This window comes from Bacillus rossius, chromosome 13, assembly GCF_032445375.1.
Source record: "Bacillus rossius redtenbacheri isolate Brsri chromosome 13, Brsri_v3, whole genome shotgun sequence".
Classification (NCBI taxonomy): Eukaryota; Metazoa; Arthropoda; class Insecta; order Phasmatodea; family Bacillidae; genus Bacillus; species Bacillus rossius.
Window position 1 is genome coordinate 33,156,565 of NC_086340.1, and position 25,217 is coordinate 33,181,781.

Genomic DNA, 25,217 nt, shown 5'->3' on the forward strand with positions numbered 1-25,217 from the left:
AGGTCAAGGTCAAATTTCAAGGTCAAGGTCAAATTTCAAGGTCAATGTTCAATGTCAACAGTTGAGGACAAAAGTATGGAGACCAGATAATTATACAAACATGGTATCAGCACACTCTAGCGGACGAAAACAAGATGGTGGTCTCCAGCGGATGATTTCAAGATGGCGGACATGATGTCATACCAGTTGACGATATATACCTTGGTATTGTTGGTGGTAGATTAGTCTAGGTAGCTTTCATGGATGAAGGATCGACAATTTACTCTCGCCGGGAATCGAACCAAGGACGTACATCGATATAATCAAACAGAATTTAAATACGTTAATTTTTTATGAATTTTGGAATTTTTTCATTAAAATCGGATAATAAATAAAGATTTTCAAGATGGCGTCCAAATTTCAAGATGGCGGACATGACGTCATACTACCTGATGGTATATGTGCATTGGTAAAAGTGGTGGGGGTCAGTCTGTCTGCGTCCACTGCGAGGGAAGGATCGGTCGCCATTTTTATTTTTTTGCACTCGTCGGGTTCGAAACGAGGACTCCGAGCTCCGTGTCGTTAATGTATGATTTTTAAATATTTTTTATTTAAATTTTATTATTTGAATTTTTTTATAATTTTTAAAAAAAATTTCATTAAAATCGGATAATAAAGTTAAAGATGGCGGCCGTAACGGAAATTCCAACGGTGACGTCATAATTCAAAATGGCGGACAACACGTCGCCAGAATTTTCGAGAACACAATGACGTCATCCAAGATGGCGGATCCAAGATGGCGGATCCAAAATGGCCGCCGGGGTCAAGGTCAAGGTCAAAGGTCAAGGTCACATCCATCCAAGATGGCCGCCGTGACGTCACAATCCAATATGGCGGACCGACAATCACAATCCACACCCAGAACCCAGTCCCCGGATGCCCATTTACATACTACTACGGGCATATGGCACAACAACCAATGTGAGTACAGTAGAAAGCCATTTTGGCGGGACCAGTTAACTGTTTATATTTATCAATCATATTGCGGTAAGAAATCGTCGATATATTACAATTATATAATAATTTCAATAAATTATACTAACTGAAAAAGTTTAAGTAGGTACTTAAAGTGTTTGAAATTCAATTCAATTTAAAAACTTTCTATATTGAATGGATCCTATCTTTGAAATTAACTTACTTGTATCAATATACTGATTTGAATGTATTGAAAACAAAAATTATTTGCTAGCGTTAAAAGTAGGCATTGAAACATATAAAAAATAATAAGCAAATTCAAGTTAAAACAAGTTGGCTGAAATTCGACATAACCGATGAAAACAAAAAAATTACTTATACATACAAAAATCACACTTTTTTGCTAAGATCCTGTATTAAAAACCATGTTAACGTTAATAAAATAAAAGACACTGACCAATTTAAAATTTTGAATTTTGAAGGAATATGAGCACAAGAAGACTGTTATTCACTGGTCGTGTTTTTAGCAGTACATACAAAATGAATAAATCATTGTATTGAAGAAAGAAATATTCTCGAGAATGTTCAACCGCTAGTTATTTGTTTATAGATTATTTCTGTTTTAACACAGATAGTGCCAGAACTACAAGTAAACAAATTTCGATTTTACACACACTAATTTTTAAAAGAATATTTTGTGTTTGGTTTATACAGACTTGCACATAATATGCTTATTGCATAAACATTTTACTAAATAATTTATATAAAAGTAATTATTAAGTGTATGAATGGATCCGCACTAAGTTGTTTTATTCCAAGTAACTCAGTTCATAATGTAGATTATTTGTAGTCTCAGTTTCATTGACTGTTGGACTCAGGCAACGGTGAGAGTTCTGCACAAACACCGTTCTCTTTCTCTCCTTGCTTCAAACCAAAACTGTTATCGATTAAGTTGTCCGAGTTTTCGGTCTTCGGATGCAAGTGATGGACGTCTTTGTCTGCTTTCTGGTTCTTCTTTATTCTAGCTCTGATATCCTCGTAATCCGACTTGTCTAATGGAAGTGACATCAGACTCACGCTGTACGGAAGCTCCTCGTCAGAAGACTCGTCCAGGAAGGTCTGTCTGCAGCAGGGTGCGGCGACGGCAGCCAGAGCTAACACGTTCTTGTCAAGCGCCATCAGTTCCTCCTTCGCATCACCTTCCATATATTTGTCGGCTTGGGGCAGCGACTTCACGGTCGGGTAATAAGGCATTCCCTTGCTGGGCGAGCCTTTCAACCTGTGAACCCCGTCTGCTGGTGGAAGAGCAGCCGGCTCAGGTGGCAGCGGCTCAGAGGCGCGTGGCTCAGGTTCAGGTTCTTGCGGCTCAGGTTCCACCGGCTCAGGTTCCACCGGCTCAGGTTCCACCGGTTCTGGTTCCTCCGGCTCAGGTTCCACCGGTTCAGGTTCCTCCGGCTCAGGTTCCACCGGCTCAGGTTCCAGTGGGTCAGGTTCCAGCGGCTCAGGTTCCAATGGTTCTGGTTCAACCGGCTCAGGTTCCACCGGCTCAGGTTCCAATGGTTCTGGTTCCTCCGGCTCAGGTTCCACCGGTTCTGGTTCCTCCGGCTCAGGTTCTACCGGCTCGGGTTCCACCGGCTCAGGGACCGGTGGCGGTTCTAAAACCTTGTCTCCTTTCGATGGCTTGCGCCTTCGATCAAGCTTTCCTTCCTAAAACATAAATCACTATTTTTACACGTGTGAATGGTTACACCAAAAGGTTTTGCTTTTCAGAATATTAACAATTATTGAATATTTGAAAATAGAATGTAATGTATAAATCATATTAATGACAATAGGTGTACAATTTTAAAAGTTGTGTTGTATAAAAATGGCGAGAAGAATACTAGCTTAAATCATAATTCAGAGTAGAAAATGGTTAAAAGAAATTAAAGAGTACAATCATTGTAAACCTATGTTTCGTTGCTCGCAGAGCTTGAGAAAGTAAACATTATAAATATATTTTAATAAGTATTGATTACTATTAAAACTATTACTATCACAATTGGTTTGTTTTATTTATTTATATAGAATGTTCTTACCCAATTCTCTGTATCACTCTTTACATTAAATTTTTTTCTCACTTTTGATTTTCCTGAACATGTCCCTAAATTAGGACCATACAATTTTCTAGACATTCTCAACTTTTAAATCTTAAAAAAGGTTATTTTGTTTATTGACTACGAAAAAATTACTTTAAAAAATTTATTTATGATTGTTTTATGAATTTTTCATATATAAAATTACATTTAACATACATGTGGAAATTTGCTACATTGCAACAAAACATAAAACAAATAAATTCATATATAGTGGAACATCTGTAGTTAAAGACCTATATAAAAATAAGCCATAAAATAATAACTCAAATCGAGGATGAGCAGAGCTTTATGTAAATGAATTTAAGAAGTCAAAACTTAACAGAAATGTTTACACATAAGTTTTGTTTTATAACTATATAAAGGGATCAATTACAAATGTTTTCTATTAGGTCCACTGAAGTAAGACAGAAAAAAGTATTATGTGTTTGGGTGGTTCTAAAATTGCTGAACATTGATTGACAGGGAATGCCAAAACGTATAATTTTTATAAATGATATGTTCAGAAATGCGCTACTCCAGAAGGTGTGAGGATGTGTGTGGGATAATTAAGTCACCACTGAAGTACTTGTAAAGACATAATAATTTTTAAATTTGGTTTCACTTTATTTATAAAACATTATTTTCATCGTTAGTTATTAATGTGCATTGCGCTAGCATATAATTCAAGTAAACCAGATCCAAAAGGATTACAATAGTTTAAATTATTCACATCGTTTGTTTTAGGAAAAAATTTCAAACACTTGTACTGCAGTGAACGTCCCTTTGTAACTACAAAACGGATTAGAAAAATTGTCTGAGATTCAATAACCCTGTGATAAATGAACTTCACAGAGTTTGTCTACTCAACCATTACTGCAAGTGGTATAAATAACCAGATTTGAAAGTAAAACAAATATCATTTTTTTTAAAAGAGTATACTATCATTTTCGTTATAATTTGTTGTTTGAATTATAACCTTTATTTGAATCTTTGGATGAAAAAGTTTTAGATTAAACGAATTATGTTTTTAAAATGGGTTAAAAAAAATTCAAAACTTTCTTAGTATATTAATTCCGTTTGAATTTATTTTAAACCATCTTAATATTATCTTAAACCTTGGTGTAAAGAAAAAATTTATACGACCACGTTATTAGTGCAAGAGATGGAAAATTGTGTTTGAAGGTCAAAAAGATTCAATAATTACCTTAGTTGGCATATAACATGAAATTCGTTTTAAGCTTTAAAATGCTGCGTTGTAAACTATTCAATGCTGGATACAATGAGTTAAAAAATATTCGTAATATTTTCTCTTTTAGCCATGCAGTCTCGTAGCCATGTATAACTCGTAACCAGCTCGATCCTTTAAGACTCGTAGCCTTGTGGCCTCATAGTCTCTTAGACTCGTAGAATTCTAGCCAAATATATTTGGAGTTGATGAGACAAAAGACAGTTGGAGCCAATGACTGTAGGAGCCAATGACTGATGGAGTCACTAGACTGATGGAATCAATAGACCGATGGAACCAATGAATATTGGAGCCAATGACAAATGTGTTGCCTTTTCGATGATGGTGCTGCCATTTCGTTGTCGGTGCTTTCAAATGTGCTGCCTTTTCGTTGTCGGAGCTTCCAAATGTGCTGCCTTTTCTTTGGCGGTGCTTCCAAATGTGCTGCCTTTTCGTTACCGGTGCTTCCAAATGTGCTACCTTTTAGATGATGGTGCTGCCTTTTCGTTGTCGGTGCTTTCAAATGTGCTGCCTTTTCGTATTCGGTGCTTCCAAATGTGCTGCCTTTTCGTTGACGGTGCTTCCAAATGTGCTGCCTTTCCGTTGACGGTGCTTCCAAATGTGCTGCCTTTTCGTTGACGGTGCTTCCTTTTTGTTGATAGTGCTTCTATTTTTAATGTGGTTTTGACTCTTGTATTATAGTAAATTGTTCTTGATTTGACTAGCGTATTATTTATTCCATCTGGTGCATGTATATAAGCGAGTCCTAGACAGCAGGTCACTCAGTTTGTTACTGTCGCCGACGGTGTAAGGATCACCTCGTTTGTTTCATCTGGTGCATAAGTCGCGTAATTACTTGTTCGTGCGAACTCGATGGCATCTGTACCGACTTTACCGATGAACTAGATGGACGTTGTACCATCGACTACGGGAACCATGACGTCAACGATGACGATGGTGGAGCAGATCCTGTTGGCAACGACGACGTCAACACTGGAGGAGACTTCAACAGTCACGATACCACCAGCAGAAGAGACTTTAATTCTTGTAGTGTTGGCTGTACAGGAAACCTTGACGGACGATGTTTTGTCCTCGATGGAGACTTCAATAGTTGCTGATTTGACAACAACTAACGAACATCGGTGCTGTTACTGCGACAGAATGTTTTTTAAACAACAGCAATGCTTGACGACACGAGAAGAGCGAATGTGCCAAGAACCTATATCGTAAAATGTTTGTTTGTGAGAAATGTCATAAGCAGTTTGCCAGAAAAGATAATATGAAAACGCACATGAAGATACGCAAAGGACCAGCTGTGCGACAGAAAGTAAAGGTTTCGGCGCAACAACAAATGATTGATGTGCATAAGAGTATGCCTGGAAATGGTAGAATTGCAGTAACATAGACATCTGGTTTGGGTCTGGAAGGTTCGTCTACATCAGCACGGTATCCTTGCGGCTACTGTGATATGTCGTTCGCATTTTCCCATGATGCACGAAGGCATGAGCGGAGAAAATACAAGAAGAATCCTTCTCGTGTAAAGTTTCGCTGCGATGAGTGTCATGAATGGTTTACTCGAATTCATAGTTTGCGACGACATGCGAAAAAATGAAACGTTAAAGTCTGTGCGCCTACAGCTGAACTACCTGCAGAAATTTCGACTCCTCGGTTTAGGTTGAAGGCTCGTGAGTGTACAGGCAAAAAAACGGACGAGCAGCAACCGATAGGTATGGCGTCTGGACATGGAACTAAACCTAAGACTGTTATCGGTGTTCTACAGGTGAATGATAATGGCTTCTACTTGGCGCAGTCTGCATTTAGTGGAACATTGAAGGACTATTATCTAAATACATTAAGTGAGTCGAAAACATTTGTAATTTTCTTGACGATATTAGACAGAACATAATCAATCAGCTTACTGATGACGTAGCAACAAACGGACCTTTGAAATATAACTTGTGGTTGGACTGTATATATGGAAAGCCAATTTCTTAGCAGGGGCGCAACAAAAGGGAGGGGGGGCATGGGTATTTTGCCCCCCCCCCCTCTGAAATCTTGAAGTGGGGGCAAACGGGGGCAAAGAAAGTGCTGAGTAATCAATTTTTAGAAATATAAAACTGCTTCAATAGCACCATTTTCCACCTTGAAATACAAATTTTCCCGGGGGATGACCCCCGCATCGATAATTCTTTATAAATAGGTATATTGCCCCCCCCCCCCCCCCCTTTTAGAAATTTTATTTGTTGCGCACCTGTCCATTAGATGACAAAGAGAATAAATGTGCATTCAAGACTTCGGCTGCAGTAATTTACAGTTCTGACGATGTGAAGCAAACTCATAAACACGGTATCCAGAAACTCTGTTAAGAAGAGGAAGAAGAGGAGGGCTATGTCAGTAAAGGATCTGGTTGGTCTCTGTCTAGTATAAACCGATTGGAGCTAAGAATTAGTCATTTTACACCGATTCGGAACTTATGATTATAAGATTGTTGGCTTTCGAAACTGATTCTGTAGTAGAATAGAAATTATGTAATAAATATTATGTTTGAGAAAGAACTTACAGTGTTTTATTTTCGAACCTGTAATTTTTGAGGTATTTTTACATATATTTTTTTGTATCGCCCAGGGGTCGAACCAAATATAGATTCAACATGTAAAGTAATGTGTGATTATTTCGGTGAATTTTGGAATTTTTCCCGAATTTCTAGCTAAATAACTACACGATTACAAGATGGCAGTCGTAATGGTTTCTAGGATGATGGTTGATTTGGAACCTATGCTTCTTTTAGGACTTTGATCATTATTTATTAAAATTATTATTTACATAAAATTAAATGTTTTGCATCATCTAGGGATCGAACGAAGGACAGGAATCGATCTATTCATTCAGTATTTTTATTGCCAATTTATTTAATGAATTTTGAACTTTTTCCAGCATCTCTAGCATTAAAATTACGGATTTTTAAAATGGCGTCGAAATGTCAAGATGGCGGGTGTCACAGCAATAATAAATGATTACTGCACTCGAGCGGGTACGAATTAAACTAACATGGTGTCAGCGCACTCTAGCAGATGATAACATGATGATGACTTCCAGCAACGAAGACAAGATGGCGTACATGACGTCATGCTAACTGACTATATATATGCTATTAATGAAGTGGTGGGGGTCAGTCTACCTGTAGCCACCACGGGGGAAGGATCGGTAGCCATTTTTATTTTTTTTCCCTCGCCAGGTTCGAAACGAGTACTTCGAGCTCCGTGTCGTAAATGTTTGTTTTTTAATTATTTTTTTATTAAAATTTTATTGATCTAATTTTTTATAAATTTAAAAACTTTTTTCATTAAAATAGGATAATAAATAAAGATTTTAAAGATGGCGGGCGTAACGATAATTGCAACGGTGGCGTCATAACTCAAAATGGCGGTCATGGCATCCTAATTTTCAAGGTAATGACCTCGGCGGCTTAAAGTGGCTAGCTCTTAGGACTTTTAAGCAACTTTTAGGAATTTTCGTGGTTTATAAGGTAAAGTGACTTTTGAGGATTTTCGAAATCCTAATTTTTAAACTGTGGAATTTTTTGAGATTTTTTGGCGGAATTGTTTTCCTAAAAAATGGAAATTTTGACGAATTTTGAGGAATTTTGGGCAAATTTTGCCCATTTTGGCGAATTCTGACAGGTTTTGTGGGTCAAATTTCGAGGTCAAGGTCTAAGGTTAAGATCACAACCATCCAAGATGGCCGCCGTGACGTCACAATTCAAGATGGCGGTGGGCACCCCAGGCACCTCCCCCTGGACCCTGGCTCCGGAGGAACTATTATATACTACTAATTTCCTATGTAAATACCTACCCCAGGCACTGAAAAAAACTTCCCCGACACTGGGTTCGGAAGTTACACTTATATTTTTTTACAATATTTTTAATATTTTTTACAATTGGTAATGCTAGATAAAGATTCGTTTTTTTTTTAATAGAATAAAACACTATCCATCTTTATATACATATATTTCTTGTGTGCGTGTGTATGTCACTGAACTCCTCCTAGACGGCTGGACCGATTTTGATGAAATTTTTTGTGTGAGTTCACGGGGATTTGAGGATGGTTTAGATTCACAATTTGGTCCACTGGAAAATGTTTATTTAGTTAATTTTTTATTTATAAATTGTTGTTGATCTTTGAATGGTTTAGGTTTTCAGTATATATATGTGTGTGTTGTGTATTTATTTATGTGTTGTTGTTAATCTTTGGATGGATTTTATGAATTTTGTTATTACATTAAAATTAAAATAGAATTGGTTATTGAGATTATTATATTTTTATTTATTGAAATAACATTTTAAAGTGTAATTAAAAATATAGGTGCAAATTTGTGAGGTGCAGTATTGAAGTGAGTATTTTACATGATTTTTCGTGATTTTAATTATGTATACACGTGAATTCAATATTAATCAACTTAACCTCCAAATTTAAATTTTCCGTTCTCATTTTATTCTACTTATTAAAATGTAATAAAAAATATACATTGTGCAAAATATGTAAGGTGGAGTATCAAAGTGAGTATTTAACACGATTTTTCATTACTTTTAATTATGTATAGACGTGCATTCAATAACAATCAATTTAACCTACAATTTTAAATTGTTAGTTCTCATTTATTCTATGCAACTTATGACGTATTGATGTCTCTTTGAAAATAAAAAAATAAGTTTGTAAAATAAATTATAACATTTATATAATTTAAATTACTTATAGTAATAATAGTTTAAAGTATATTTAAAATTGAAGTTTTGTATTTTTTAATTTATAGTTTTTTTTTTAAATTATGATTTTTGGATTTACAATGTTTGAACAGGACACCGTCTGTCGGGTCCACTTTAAAGTGTGTGTTCAGGTGGATTTAAAAATTGTTTAGATTCACAATTCAAGCCGATAAATAATATTTGTAATTAATTAATTAATTAAATTAATGTTGTTGTTGAACGTTTGATGTTTTACATAGGATCCGGTCGGAAGCGCTGTGGTCGCGTTATCGAATATTCAAAAATATTTTATTTTTATTTCAGTTCGACCCGGCAGATGGTGCTGCGATTATATTCAGGGAAATTTCCTGTAAATTTTCAAATTTAAAACGTTTGAACAAAACAACGTCTGTTGGGTCCGCTAGTTGATATATAAATCTAATTGCTAAACTAAGAGTATGAGAAATAAACATGCAAAAGTAAAAAAAAAAAAAAACAGTGCATTCCAATCCCGGTCTCGCTACGTCAAACATCTAATCTATACTAATATTATAAAGCTGAATAGCTTGTTTGTTTGTTTGTTTGTTTGTTTGAACGCGCTAATCTCAGGAACCACTGGTCTGATTTGAAAAATTCTTTCAGTGATGGATAGTACATTTATCGAGGAAGGCTATGGACTATATTATATTATCAATAACATTAGGGATCCTTACTAAAAGTCCAATTTAGAATCAAATGCGTTGGAGGGGGTTAGATACGACATGCAGTTCACGTACGAAGTGTGTGTTGACAATGCTGCAGGCGCTAGAAGTTTATTAAGCGAAATACCACTCACTGACTCACTCATCACGAGATCTCTAAAACTATACACCCGGTTGACTTGAAATTTAGCATAGTTACTTATTTTGTGATGTAGACGCTCACAAAGAACGGATTCTGCGGAAATCCGATCCCAAGAGGAGTTTCGGGGGCGTAATATATCAAAATTTCCAGTTTTTGGTAGGAAATCACCATGGCAACGGCTGTTGCTTTGTTGATGCTTCATTCGTCTCTATGGCAACGACTATTTCATTGTTAGTGCAGTCCTCATCACCGTTGAAATTTTGCGGCTACTTTAAATATCAAAAATTGCCCTTTTTTTCAAGTATATATATTTTACAGACTTGAAACTTCACAGTAATGTTCCTTATGTTACGCAGGATGACATTTTCCGAAAATTAGATCCCATGGGTGGTTAAAACCAGGCAACAGTGGGTACTTTGTCTGCATGAGAACAGGATTTTGCATTGTTCATGCCTTCTGCGGGCATCGCGCGGCAGTGGCGTACCCACAAGGAGGGGCATGTATAATGAGCAGCGCAAGAGTGATCTTCCTGTAGACTGCCGTAGCGAAGTACGGGTACATCAGTTGTACGTTGCGTGCACGAGTCGGGAAACCATCGGTGCTATTCATTTTCTCTCCGGTACATTATACAGCATTGTAATAAATTTTCACTGATTTTTTTTTTAATTTACCATTACTGTAAATGGGAAATGTGGCTTAATTTTTTTCCATTATTATAGCCGAGCGAAGCCGGGTCGGGCAGCTAGTATAGTAGATACACAATATATAAAATATAATAGAAACTTCAATGTAGGAATTTATACAGAAAATAATTGAATATAAGATATATAAAGTGTATAGTGCGGGCGAAAAGTCTTTTCAGCCGGCTCGATGGATATACGTTGTTCGTAAGGACCGGCAGAGACAGATAGTGAGCGGTTCTGCGGAACCATGTAGTGCCGACTCGGCGCAGCCCTGTTTAACAACAACTGTGTTGAAAACATCTGTTCCATCGCTCTTTTAACTTAACACAGTGAACATTTTTAACTAGCATAGACTGGAGCTGGCCACATCTGAATTATTAGATAGCAACAATGTTAGGACCATTATATTTTTCAGCTCATTGTTTGTACTATGTTAGATAGACGCCCAAATCGTTGGAAGAAGTATTGATTTTGAATAGTGGACCCAGATTGAAATGACTGTAGGTTGTGAAAGTGACTATCATCAGACGTTGTCAAGCACTACTGAGGGATTATTTTTTGGCATTATAATACGGCTATGGCGAGGTAAAAATGTGACCTAACTAACTTGAAGAAAAATTCTGCGGCCAGGGAAGTTGTTAAATATATTTGGCTGTGCCTCACTCACACGCATTCTATAGAGTTAGGAATTGTCTGGAGACGGCATGCTGTGACGTAATTGAAGTCACTTTTTTAACATCGCCATATTGTTCCGACCAAAACATTGCGGAAATGGTGCTTAACCACACTGATGGGGTTAGTATCTCTGTCTTTAAACACAATCACTTCCATAAAGAAAAGTCCACAACGCAATCACTACACTTCAGGTAATGTTTTGGGTGTCTAACCAACATGGACACGTGGACACCGCCTGACCTCCACACAGGTGTGCGGAAGGGCTCGTACCGGGTCCAGGTTAACGACGATGGGGACGCCCCCGAGGAAGCCGTGGATGTGGAACATCTCGTCGTCCAGGTCGCAGCAGCGCGCGGGATGCTGCAGCAGCTCCATCAGCTTGGAGAAGCCGTCCGAGCCGGCGCACTCGTCCAGGAAGCGCCGCACGTTGGACAGCTGCTTGATGCACTCGTCGAGCTGGGCCTGGGGGGCCGCCGTGCGCCCGCCGCACTCGACCCCTGGGCGCGCGGGCACGCCCTTCCCGGCGCGCCTGCTCAGCTCGTTGACGGCGTCCTGCAGCACGTCCCTCAGCCGGATCACCTCGTGCTGCAGGAAGGCGTGCTCCCTCTGCAGGGACTCCGGCGTGATGTTCGTGTCGATCTCCTGGTACACCTTCGACGTCCTGTCCTCGGGCACGCCTGTTCCAGCTGGCCTGTACAGGGCGAGCTCTTCCTCTCCTCCTTGCGACTCATCCTCCAACTTCTCTGCCATCACGGTCCTCACTGTCCTCTTCGAGGTCACGCCCTCTTTCACCGCTGTTCTCTCTTGTCGGGACTTGGGAGCTGAAGTCTGCACTTTGCTCACTTCGCGTTTCTTGTACACTTCTCTTCTATCCACTACTTGCTTCGTCGGCGGTGGTCTTCTTGCGCTGCCCGGTCTCGCTGACTGCACCACGGGTGCGACGGCTGCGACAATGTTCTCCGAGGGCGCCTCGTCAGTTTCCGGGCATTCATCTTCTTCGGTTCCTTTTTGGATCGCCCTTTCCTCCTCTCTTCTGACCGAGGCTTCGATACTGTTCAGATGTTTCAGGATCTTGAATGTCCTGGTCCCATCTAACAAACTGGCCTCTGTAATCACGCAGTATGGGCAGTTCTGCGGAAGACATCTCGCAATTTGGGTGACTTGCTGCCTATATCTCTTCAGTTCGGCGAGGGTTATTTTGTCCTGTTTTTCCTGGCCTTCATCAAGGCCAAGTTTCATCAGTATGGTTAGCAAGACATTGCTTCTGTCCCGTTTCACAGAATTTCTTTTGCTGTTTAAAGCTGTATCGTTTTGCATTTTATATGCAAGTTCTCACTTTTGTAATTTTAAGTTGTATTAGTATGAAATTGTTTTCCTTTCCTGCAACAAAAAAATTGACTGTATATTTTAAAATAATTTACATTTATTTTATTTAAAAAATTATAAATCATGTAGTACAGGATACTGAACAACTAATATATAATACTATTTTTAACACGCAACTCAGTAAAATGTTTTCTTTTATTAATTTTACTACGAAATGTTTACTTTAAATATATATTTTACTGGACATATTTCGATGGTTATTGATCATGCATTACATACGTTTTGACCATACATGAACTGTTTTTGATTAAAATGAATTTTCATATAATATGGTTGTGGCAAGACTAAAACATTTTATGTGATTACATAATTTATTTATGTGTACTTAATTCCGAAGTGACCCAAGGTTGGGAAAAATTTCATGCAATTTACAGTTGTTAGAAAGGGATCCATCAACTTTTGACGTATGAAGGCAAACACAAATCGCACCCACACACACATATACACACACATGTGTGTACACTTTAGGAAGGTTTCAAACGTAATAATATTTCAAAGCAAATAATTACAAAAAAAAATGGTTCGTCAGTTACTGCAAACTAAGATTAGTATGTTATTTTTAATTAAAAGGAACAATTTGTAAGTCACCAAGGTTTTTAGATTTTGTGTGCACGCTTAAAGCAAAAATAGTCTACAAAGAATTGTATTTCACTAACGTTTTATTTTAATATTTATTTTCTAATGGAACACTCTAAAGACATGTAAGACTTTCAACCAAGAATATGTCTGAATCAAGACCACAGCCATGTACTTGCGATGTCGCATACTTCACTTGTCCTTGTGTACAAGAGCAGTTCAGACATGTACAATTTTTGACCTCTGCAAATTGTATCAACCATATAAAATTAAACAAAATCAAACCTAGCATAAATTTATATTTGAACATAGCAAATATTTACACTCAATTATAACAAACACACAGATTTATGTTAATATACTTAGGTCCCTACCTTTATTTCAAAAATTAATATCGTTGAAATATGCATACTTGTAAACCTGTGAAAAATATATACATTTCCAACTAATATGTTATTTTTGTAAAAAAATTAACTTAATATATTTTGTGTTTTTTAATTGCTGAATTTTGTCAGATATAACAAAACGCCTGTCGAATTAATGATGTTTGTTTACATAAAAATACGCGAGAAGTACACAAATTCGTTTACTCATATACCTGCAAACTTAACTTCAATTGATACAGCTCTTGTGATGTTACTTCTGGGAACAAGTACATATATTTATACAGATTGTTCTATAATTCAACGTCAAGCCAGTTTTTATGTTAATTAATGACGGTTGCGAATAAAAAAAATGTCGCTGTTTTCGAGTTATAATTCAGCTCGGGATGGAATCTGTACGCTTCTAAAAATGAAAGGAAGCTCTCTCTTCAGTACGGCGACAGCAACTGACAGAACTTAATGACTACTTGAGCGAACTGTCAGCTGACAGGAAGGAGCTGAGGTCCGGGGCTCAGGCCAGATGCTGCAGGTTTCACCGGACGGAGAAGTATCACGTCAGTTGTGCTCCACAATCTAATCGTGACAGTTGTTAAAAATATATTTTTAACTTACGCTTCAAAGCAAGAACAGTCTTTGTGTCCAAGTTGCTGTGAATAAAGTTGTACTGTGCAGTACATGGTGAGCTTAACATCAAATAAACATCCAGAATATTTTTTGAAGTAGAAAAAGAGACAAAAGTATTTTTTATTTGACCTACCCTATCTGTAATTTGGAATAATGACAGAGTGGAATGTATAAAATGGTTTATGGAGCAACATTGAAACTCTTTTTGGTAATTAACGGACGTCACTATTTTTCAGAACGAAAAAAAAAGGTTCAAAAATCATTTTGCAAATCCTATTAGTTTGTAAAAATATTAAAATTTTATATCTTACAAAACAATACCTGTAGTTTTACGCTGCCGCCGCCATTCATTGTATACCCGCGATAAATAGGAGGAATATATGTTGGCCATATACGATAGACGTTCCTGAAATAACCTCGGAAGGATGTTTTCTTAATTCCTACTGGTTTATAAAAAAATAACAGTTTACAGCTAACATAACATACCTATGTATTAACCGATATTAATTTTTATGTTTACCCATGTGGGGTATTTAAATTTTATTTTGGAGAACTTTAGACAATGCAGGTGTTGTTGGAATAATGAAAATCGTTTAAGTAACGACTGCAGTTGTTAGGAATTTTTAATGTTTGTATTTCATGATTGTTGTTTTATTAGAATAAGTAATTGTATTACGAAATATTTTTTTGTTACATTAGATTTAAAGTACGTATTGTTTAACGTCACGTTGTGACAAACAAATTTAAAATTTGAATGAAATCGTAAAGTCATTCACTTCTGTGAGGAATACGTGCTGTGCACTGAAGTAGTAGTTCCGGGAATTATTTGATTACAGCCTTCGTATATTCTGTGTTTGTTATGGCTGGTATTTCATGCATCCAAGTTTATCGTTGAATCCTGAAAGCATGATCCTGATGGCATGATCCTGCTGGCTTCATCCTGCGGTACATGATGCTTGCTGTTTTAATTCAGTACGTCGGAAGATACTGCACATAAAATAAATTTGGGAAACAAGAAAGAATTATGTTTTTAGTTGAAAAAATCCTTTTTTATTCTACTTACGATCATAATTCATAATTATTTAACAATATTTTTTTCTACAGTATCTTCCGACGTACTGCATTCATGTACCACAGGATTAAGCCAACACCAACACGCCATCAGGACCAAGCCTTCAGGATCCAGGGATAAACTTAAATACATGAAACGGAAGAATTAGCGTATATTTAATTCTCCATAGTTGGCTACGATTCTGCTAAAAAAAAAAAGAAATAAACGATCGTGGGTAAACCATTAATGGCGGCGGCAGTGTGAAAACACATTTTAATGCAAGATTTTAATGTAAGATTTAAACTGTTATTTTTCACGAACCAGTAGGAATAAAAAAAAAAAACCATTTTTTCAGAGTAAATTTAGGGGATGTCTGCAGTACTTAAAAATATTTTTAAATTTATTTTTATTTTTTTTCGTTTCCCGAAACCGTGATGTCCGATGCAGGTATAGTAATGCAAGAACTATTATATTTCACATACTAGTGGAAATAAAGAAACCATCCCATCAGGATAAATTTATGGAGTGTGTAGTGTGTCAAAAAAAATGTTTTCTGATTTTTATTTCCGTTATAAAAAGCCGCGACGTTCGATAACTATCACCTTCTGAATAAAAATAGTTTGGAAAGCATCATCCACCATCATTCCTGCTCAATCAAGAGAAAAGGCAAAACTTAAATAGAACACTTGCGTTTTGGTCATATTATGCACTCACTAAAAGCTTCTTTTATTTCCTTCTGTGTAAGGAATTTTAAAGTAAAAGTGGTATTGTGTTGTAAAATTTCATTGTCATCCTCAATATAAACAACAAGATTGCGACATATTTTCGATGAAGCTGACCTAAATTACCAAAGATACCTTGCACTAGGTAGTAAGTATGAATCGGAATCTACATCTGTTAACAAAGTTACTTCCTTAAAAATAAATATTTTAAAACTTTTTCTTGGATTGAACAAGTTATATTTGTGTATTTGTGTATTTGGTGGGGGGGGTGGGGGGGGGGGGGGGGGGTGAGGTGTTTGAGGGACTCTTTACGTCTTTAGTTGACATTTCTTGGAAGTAATAATACACAAATAGTGGAAACATATTTACTCCAGAAAATGCGATGAACTGCGCAAAGTTTGATTACATGTGGCGTATTTAAATAGTTTTTGAAACGATGTTATCATTAACAAACACGTGGCCAATTAATAATATTTTCTTGATTCTAGTATTGTTTAATCTGGTAATCGTGCCGTTTAAATGTGTAAATAGAGATCGTCGTACTGATAGTCTGCATCTTTGGTATAAAGAGCCCAAAGTAAACCCCTTATAGAGAAGGAAAAAGGTAAATTTTCTAGAGTACGTGCTTTTGGATAATAAGGGAATAGTTACCAAAGTTACAGGTGGATTAGGTTAGGCCAACAAAGTTAAAAATACATTACATATTTCTTATAGTATTTTATTTATAATAAATCTTTTTATTATCACTTAAAAACTTTAACTTTATTTATATTTCACCTATTCACCAGAAACAGTTACTCTAGTAAAAAAACATAAATAACTTAAGCATATACGTTTTTAATGTCGTTTATCCAACACTCCTAATACGAAAGTGGCTTAGTGACTTACTTTAATACCATGAAACAGTTATAAGGTTAAAAAATGGAAATGAACGGTGTAAGAAACGTCTGTATAAAAATAATGAATTTAATTTCATAGAAAATGCTTTTAAGTTTGTTATGTTCACGTATCTGTTTTGAGGTTAACAGTTAACAGATAAATTTCTTTTATCCTTTATTGTTGGTTAATAATTTATGGCTATCTACAAAAATAAACACTTTGCCTACGCTAAAGTAAAATTGATAAAAACATGATAACTTATATAAAAATACATACTTGTTTGATGTAGGGTGATTTCCATAAAATATAAAATGAATCACTTAAAAACTTTTAAGATAATAAGACTTGTATAAGAATAAATATTTATAAAAAACCTTTTTGTCTGAAAGCATGAAAAGATAAATAAACAAATGATTACAAATTTAAAAAAAAAAAAACTTTTATTCAACTTGTGAATTTGTTTGTTTAAAGGGATTAAATATTTACTCGTTTTTATTCTCTATGTCTTTATAAATTTGTCTTTTACAATTTTGTCAATCTGTGGTTTAAAGTATGTAATATAATATTTTTGATAGCTACCTGAGATTAATCAATTTTAGCAACCGCACTTTTATTTTGTTTCGCAGATCTAGGAAATTATAAGGCGAGTGTGTGATTGTGTCAGGTGAAGTACATTTATATACACGGAAAAAATCGTTACTCTACTTAGAAAGTACAGTTCCGAAGTTAAACGAAAGCGGTGTTTTTCCGGGTTGGTAGCAGCGAACTTGTGAGTTGAAGGTTTCCGCATGATTTAATACTGTAGTATAAATAGATGAATAGATACTTCTTTTATTTACGCAATTTCGTTAATTTCAAACTTAAATTAACATTACAAGATATGACTTTAATGGAAGTAAATTATATGTATATAGCCTATCATCGTTGTGTGGCGAAACGTCCATAGATTTAACTGTTTTTGTATATAAATATTTTTATTCTAATTATTATTTTTATTTCTGATATAAATGTTGTTATGAAAGACTGCACATGTCTATAGACATACTGATTTTGGCTACAAACAATCCGTAAATGCCCATTGTACTAACTCTTATAGTAAGAATTGAGAATGTGATTCCAATATGCATTATTTGTAACAATGTTATATTGGAAAAAATAATATTTTTAAATTGGTAGTTTTTCAACATTTTGATGTTAATTGTTTATTATACGATTTCTGTTGCTGCTACGCATAATGACAGGTCGCCAGCGTAGCAGCCAGTCAATCACAACGCATCATTTTGATTTATGGTAAATTTGAATTTTGTTGAATTAAGATCTTTCTTCTGTAATTAAACGCCATAGTGCAAATATATGATAATTCATCGGAAGCGGAAACAGTGTCGTTACGTATTTACATTAGCATGCTTCGCAATAATGGTGGATTAAAGATTATAAAAATTTATATGTTTAATAAATAGAAATAGGGTAATAATAGGCATACTGCAGCGCAAAAAGATATTCAAATTAGGTAATTAATAACTGTCAGCCCTTCCACTTTAACCACACCCACCCCTCTCCATGTCAGTCATCCATCATTTTGTTCTATTGTTCTCTTCCCCTCTACTAAAGTAGTTCCCCCTCTCCTAAACCCCGGGGGACTAAGCCCAATAATAATTATTTAAAGATTTTTTTCTACCCTACTTCTTCGCCACTCCTACACACTACCCCTTCAACCCTCACCATTTTCTCCTCCCCACTCCCATTCCTCTCATCTTCACCCACTCCCTTTTCTTCCCCTCTTTCCAAAAACATACAATTTTTTTTAAATTCTTTCTGGACTAAGTTACTATTTGGGAGGTAGTTGTCACTGTTGTCTTCCATCTTGGAAGTCGGCCATCTTAAATGATGTTACAGTTAGTTGAGAAGTTAGAAGGTAGGTAGTGACACAGTCGCTGGGTTATATAAATAATTTTTGAAACTTTTTGAGTGTGGCGGTTGGGATTCGATCCGTGATCATCCTTTGATCTCGTGGCTGGGAGGAGAGCACATTATTCACTTGACCACCAACTCAATTGCAGTTAGATAAGTAAATAAATTTTATAAAAAGGAATGGAGAGGAATTGAAATTTTTAAAGTAGAGACAAATTATTGATGTGTGTATTCAAATTAATCTGAGGAGTAGGGGTCTTGAAGGAGGGGGAAGGGAGGACGAAGGAGGAAGATGGAAGAAGTTAGGGGGGGAGGGGAAGATGAAATGTTCAAGTATGAAATATTGATATTAATGATGTGGATATCACCAGCAGGGTATATAAAAAAAGATGGATACCAGATTTGTCACTAAATTTCATGTTTAACATGGTGGGAAGAACACGCCACCATCTTTAATTTTCAAAATGCCCACCAGGATAACTAGTGTTTTTGAGATAGTTGTATTACTCGCTGCTAGGATATAGTAAAAGAAACGGTGGGAAGAGTGCACCACAGTCGCAATCTTTAGTTGCACTGCTCAAAGGTAGGGTATCAAAATGGCGGACAGAGCATGCCACATGTAATGCTGAAAATGGTGACAAAATTTCAAAATTGAGGAATAGTTCCATTTCACACATGTGATGCGCGCATAGCGACTTATAAAAATGTGTAAAACACCATATCCCTTCTCTAACACACACTTATACAAAAGGACCCCGCTAGTTTGGATTAAGACGTCACGATCGCCTTCTTGAAAAACCGTAATTACTATTGCTAGAAAAATGAGGTAAAAATTTTAAATTTATAAAAAATTTAAATAAACAAATTTAAAAAAAAAATATTTAAAAAATACGCTTGCCTTCAAATCCGGTTCAAACCCGGCGAGGGTAAAAATTAAAAAAAAATGGCCACGGATCCTTCCTCCACTGAAGCCGCCGACAGACGGACCCCCTACAATTATGCCAGTGTGTGTATATATATATATATGTATATATATATATATATATATATATATATATATATATATATACATATATATATATATATAAATCCAGTGTCCTCATGTTTGTTTCCAGTGAACTCTTCACCAAGTATACCTATTTCGATGAAAATTGGCATTTATGTGTAATTTTTTCCAACTTGAAAGAAAGGATAGTTTTTATTTCGATTAATGGTCTTAATAATTTATAATTAATATAATATAATTGGTTACTTCGTCTCCATGGCAACGGGCATCGCTTTGATTTCTTTTTCCTTTCAAGGCGCTGTAGTGGCGTACCCACAAGGAGGGGCATATAAAATGAGCGGCGCAAGAGTGTACTGCCTGCAGACTGCTGAAGCGACGTACGGGTACACCCAGGGGCGCAACAACTAAATTTCCAAAGGAAGGGGGGGATTATAACTTTTTATAAAGAATCATCGATCCCTCCTTTTGAAGCGGGGGGTCTGGGGGTCCTCCCCCGGGAAAATTTGTATTTCAAGGTGGAAAATGGTGCTATTTAAGCAGTTTTATTATCTAAAAATTGATTACACAGCACTTTCTTTGCCCCCGTTTGCCCCCACTTCAAGGTTTCAGAGGGGGGGGGGGGCAAAATACCCTTGCCCCCCCCCCCTTGTTTTTGCGCCCCGTGGGTACACCATTTGTACGTTGCATGCTCGAGAGTCGGGAAACCATCGGTGCTATTCGTTTTTTCTCCGATACATTAAAAAATATTGTAATAAATTAATTGCCATGGTATTTCATTTATTATTACTGTAAATGTGAGATTTGGTCTTCTTTTCCCTGTAGTATAGCCGTGCGAAGCCGGGTCGGGCAGCTAATATATATATATATATATATATATATATATCGTCCGCTAGGATGTCGTCATGCCCGCTATCTTGTTTCCTCTGCTGAAAGCCACCATCTGGTTTTCGTCTGCTAGAGTGTGCTACCTCCATATTAGTTTAATTTTTATCCCCTGGAGTGCAGTAACAATTTATTATTACTGTGGCGCCCGCCATCTAGACATTAGGATGCCATCTTGTAAATCCCGTAATTATTTAACTATAAAAACAGAAAAAATTCCATAATTCATCAAACAAATCTGTAATGATTATACTGATTGATTAGATCAATTCCTTTCCTTTGTTCGGTACTTGATCGATCTAAAATAATTATAATTATGTAAAAAATTATAATTTTAATAAATATGGTATAAAGTCCCAACAGAAGATTAAATTACTCATCTACCAGCCTTCAGTAAGCAGATGATAACATATTGATAGTCATCTTGATAATTCAAAATAATTGAAGTCGAAAATGGGGAAAAATCGGGAAAAATTCCAAAATTCATCAAAACAATCACTCATTAATACAGTAATTGAATCGATCGATTCTCGTCCTTGGTTAGATGCTTGATTAATGCTAAAAAAATTTTTAGACCATATACTTATATAATAAATCATGTTAAAAATCTTAAAGGAGGCTTAATTTCCTCATATACCAGCCTTCAGTAAGCCGTTATTACCGCCATTCTGGAAATTTATATTTATTGTCCTAGAAATTCGGGAAAAAAAAATATCCAAAAACTTATTATAAAAACGCTTATTACAATAATGATTGACGCGATTGATTACCGTTTTTAGTTTGATTCTAGGCCAGTGATAAGGATAACTAAAGATTAAAATAAATGGTTAAATTCTGTTTCCCTTAACCTTTCGTGGAGTTTGTTAATAATTTAATCTACGAAAAACAACACTAAGCAAGATACCTGTCCGACGAATTAAATATGTTTTCGGGCTGCCTAACATGAAAGTCTATTTTTTTTCTCGATGCATTAAATACATTCCAACCAGTACATGTTTTAATTCTACAAACATAGGCCAGGGTCTTCGCACCACGACCCCAAGTAATAAACAATGTCAGACACGTTTAGACCAGACATATCCGAACCTCAATAATTTCTTCGTCGACAGCTAATACGACACATTTCAAGCAGTCAAGACAGTGTCTTCGAACTGCCAGACTTAAAATATCGATAAAATCATTTACAAGCATTTAGACCAACAGAAAATGTTTTACGCTTACTAAAGGACCAAGAATCCCTGAAAAAATGTTTTATCAAGACCAACAGGTTTTGAACTAGTAAATATTCAAAGCTACTACAGATTTTACTACGCACATTTACGAAAACACACATTAAACGAAAGAAAAGAACACACAGTACACAAACTGCACACACTAGACACACAGTACAAACACTAGTCACACAGTACGGTATTACTGTTGGACGCAATGACTGCTGGAGCAATCGAATGTAGTAGGCATTTTATCCTATCGTAAATTGATGATGACATTCTACATTTTGAATGTTTGAGCACACGTACGTCCTTTCATTTAAATTCGCTTCCTTTTAATCGAATTTGAGTTCAAATGTGCGTTCTTTTGGTTGAATGTGCTGCCTTTTTGTCTAAAATTTGTACAAATGTGTGTCCTTTTCGTTAAATGTGTTTCCTTTTTGTCGAATTTTATTCCAAATGTGCGTCTTTTTATTTAAAAACCTGTTCCTGTGTGTACATTGTTGTTCGGTGTGTCATTACGTGTTAATTACGTGTTAGGTGTGTACATTACGTGTTCGGTGTGTGTATTGTGTTTGTTCATTGCATGTCCTGTGTGTGTACTGTGCGTTCATTGCGTGTGTACTGTGTGTTCATTGTGTGTGTACTGTGTGTGTTCATTGTGTAAGTACAGTGTATTCATTCAGTGTCCTGTGTGACCAGTGTGTGTCCAATGTGTGAATGTACTGTGTGTCAATTTGGTTTCCGGTGTGTGTACTGAGTGTCCGGTGTTTGTAGTATGTGTCCATTGTGTGTTCAGTGTGTGTAATGTGTGTATACTGTGTGTCCAGTGTGTGTTTTGTGTTTATAGTGTGTTTTCTGTGTGCCCATTATTTGTGTCTATTTGCTTCCAAATATGCTATCTTTTTTTAAATGCGTTTTTTAAAATGATGTTTTGACTCGTGCATTATAGTAAATGGTTCTAGTTTTGACAACCATATTATTCGACTGGTTGCGGGTATATAAGCGAGTCTCTAGACGGCGGGACTATCTTAGCTCGGTAGCTCTCGTGGTGTACACATCACTGGGGAACAAGCTGACTGCTCTGCCTGGAGGTTCATTGCCTCTGACAGCGCGGAAAGTGCGTGAACCATTTTGTGTGCATGGCGAGTGCCGAGAGGCAGCGACCAACTGCAATCGAACGCGTCCTGTCGGTGGCGAATACAGGGGTCCAGCTGTGATGAGCAGCTGGATTTGTTGGAAATACATAAATACCAACTCGTGGACCATCTGGCGGGAGGGGCGGTTGCTTTGGTGGCTTGCCGAGGATCAAGTGACGGCGGAACTTCAAGTTGGACGTCGCGCTGGGCCTGGAGTGTTGGCACTGCCGGCGATGCGGCAGTAATCGACGAGTCGGGGCGTTACACACACTTCTAAAGCTGCACATCGTCGGCAGGAGGGGAAGAGGAGTAGTACCCTCGGAACCTCGCGCCATGCATGAAAGGTCCCGGTGCGTCGGCTGATGGAGAGAGAAACCTGAACGAGATAATCGGTGAGAGACTGGAGCAACAGTCAGCTTCGGGGGCTGCGCAATCACGCGGGGCACTGGCTGTCTGCGGGAGCGGACTGACAGAATCCCGCGCGGTTGCCTGCCTTAACAAACCTCTTTCCCACAGTGGAACTCTACACGATTCACGATTATATGCCTCCTCGGTGACTGGCCGGGCACATACCTGTTGGGGGGTCACTGTGCTGCCGCGCGCGGCCTTGAAGCTTAACACTACACTCACACAACGAGATTAACTAGGCCACTTTGACACAATACTTTACAAGCCTCTAAATACAGACATCACGACACTTCCATACATCAGTTAGCCAACTAACTGAGGGGGAAAGGGTGACCTTCCCCCCGCCTGACATCTACACTAAATAAATTAGAGTCAAGCACCACAGCGACAGCTACTTAACTACCTTCAGGCCCGTGAGCCACTATTAATCTTAAAATCGCACACTTCGCGCCCCGCCGTCGTTTCCAATGATTCGAATAAAGTGACGGGGTCGCAATATTTATATTGGCAACCACATAGCGAGTTATGGGAACGTAAGAGTTCCTGGTATCGCTGTCACACGCTCCCGGCCGAGCATATGAGGAAACGGCGGCGGCGGGACTATCATTTTGTTACCGACTTTGGTGGTGGAAGAATCACCTAGTTTGTCTCATCTGGCGCATAAGTCACGTTCTTGTGAACTCGATGGCATATTTACTGTCTTTAACGTTGAACTCGATGGAAGTAGTATTATCGTGTACAGGAACTCTGATGTCAGCGTTGACAGTGGTGGCGCAGTTCCCATTATCTTTGAAAGATTTGTGCAATGGGAGTGCATGACTTGATGTAAGCTTTTGGACATACGCCATTGATAAGCACATGTATGTCTGTAGAATGGTTATCATTATTATTAGCAATAAAAATATTTTCAGCCAGCAGAGCATTGAATTAAAAAATATGTGGATCCCTTTGATTAAGAGAAAAACATCCCTGCAGCACAAAACAATAGCCAATACTCAACCTACCATAACCAATCCCCCTTTAACTCCATGGTGAACAGCCAATGGGGAGTCAGCCTGTCTTAACAGTTCCCGAAACGTCGCTTATTTCTGTTTTAGATAACTATTGTGTTTGTTTCGTCTTTTCGTTTTGTCGTGTTTTTGTCTCGTTTCAACTGTTGTGCTGAATTTTTGTGGGTTCAATATTTTTGTGATGTTATCATTTGTGGGGATTTTTTCGTTCTCTTCTGTTTTTGGAAAACTTTTGAGTTTGTTTTGTCTTTTCGTTTTGCTGTGTTTTTGTCTCGTTTCAACTGTTGTGTTGAATTTTTTTTATTTATTTGGGTTCAATATTTTTGTGCTGTCATCATTTGTGGTTTTAATTTAGTTCTGTTAGTCCATTTTTCTTTGTTTTTCTTTGTTTGTTGACCATATTCCTGTTATGGAATATTATGTGGTGTTTATATCCTATTGACAACAGCAATTTTTTGCTTAATTTGTGTTTTTGTCTTTTGTGTTTTTTGTAGTTTTCTTCTACAGACATACATGTGCTTAGCAATGGCGTATGTCCAAAAGCTTACATCAAGCAGCTCCCATTGGCAACGTCGACGACAACACTAGAGGAGACTTCAACAATCGTGGTACCACCAGCAAAAGAGAGGTTCATGACTACAGTGCGTGCGGCAGAAAAGACCACGATGAACGTAGTTTCGCCCTCGATGGAGACTTTGATGGCTGGTAATTCGTCAATAACTACCGAGCATCGATGTCGTTATGTGCCAAGAATTTCTCAAAAAACAGTAATGCTCGGCGACACGAGAAG

The 25,217-nt window shown here is 37.1% G+C and overlaps 1 protein-coding gene across 1 annotated transcript; it reads right to left on the minus strand.

Annotated features, from left to right (window-relative positions):
* Positions 1–1,456: 1,456 nt before the first annotated feature.
* LOC134538040 (uncharacterized abhydrolase domain-containing protein DDB_G0269086-like) lies at positions 1,457–17,288 on the minus strand. Its single transcript, XM_063379013.1, has 3 exons — positions 17,137–17,288; positions 11,510–12,619; positions 1,457–2,661 (listed from the first exon to the last, which is right to left on the minus strand). Exons 2-3 carry the CDS (start codon positions 12,554–12,556, stop codon positions 1,813–1,815), a joined length of 1,896 nt encoding a protein of 631 aa, XP_063235083.1. The 5' UTR covers positions 12,557–12,619; positions 17,137–17,288; the 3' UTR covers positions 1,457–1,812.
* Between the last annotated feature and the right edge of the window lie 7,929 nt (positions 17,289–25,217).

Bases quoted from the DNA above. Each gene is read 5' to 3' on its own strand.
- LOC134538040 (XM_063379013.1), bottom strand. From the start codon at position 12,556: ATGCAAAACGATACAGCTTTAAACAGCAAAAGAAATTCTGTGAAACGG. The intron at 2,662-11,509 runs GTACGAGCCCTT...TTTATGTTTTAG, and splicing joins TCGTCGTTAACCTGGACCCG to GAAGGAAAGCTTGATCGAAG.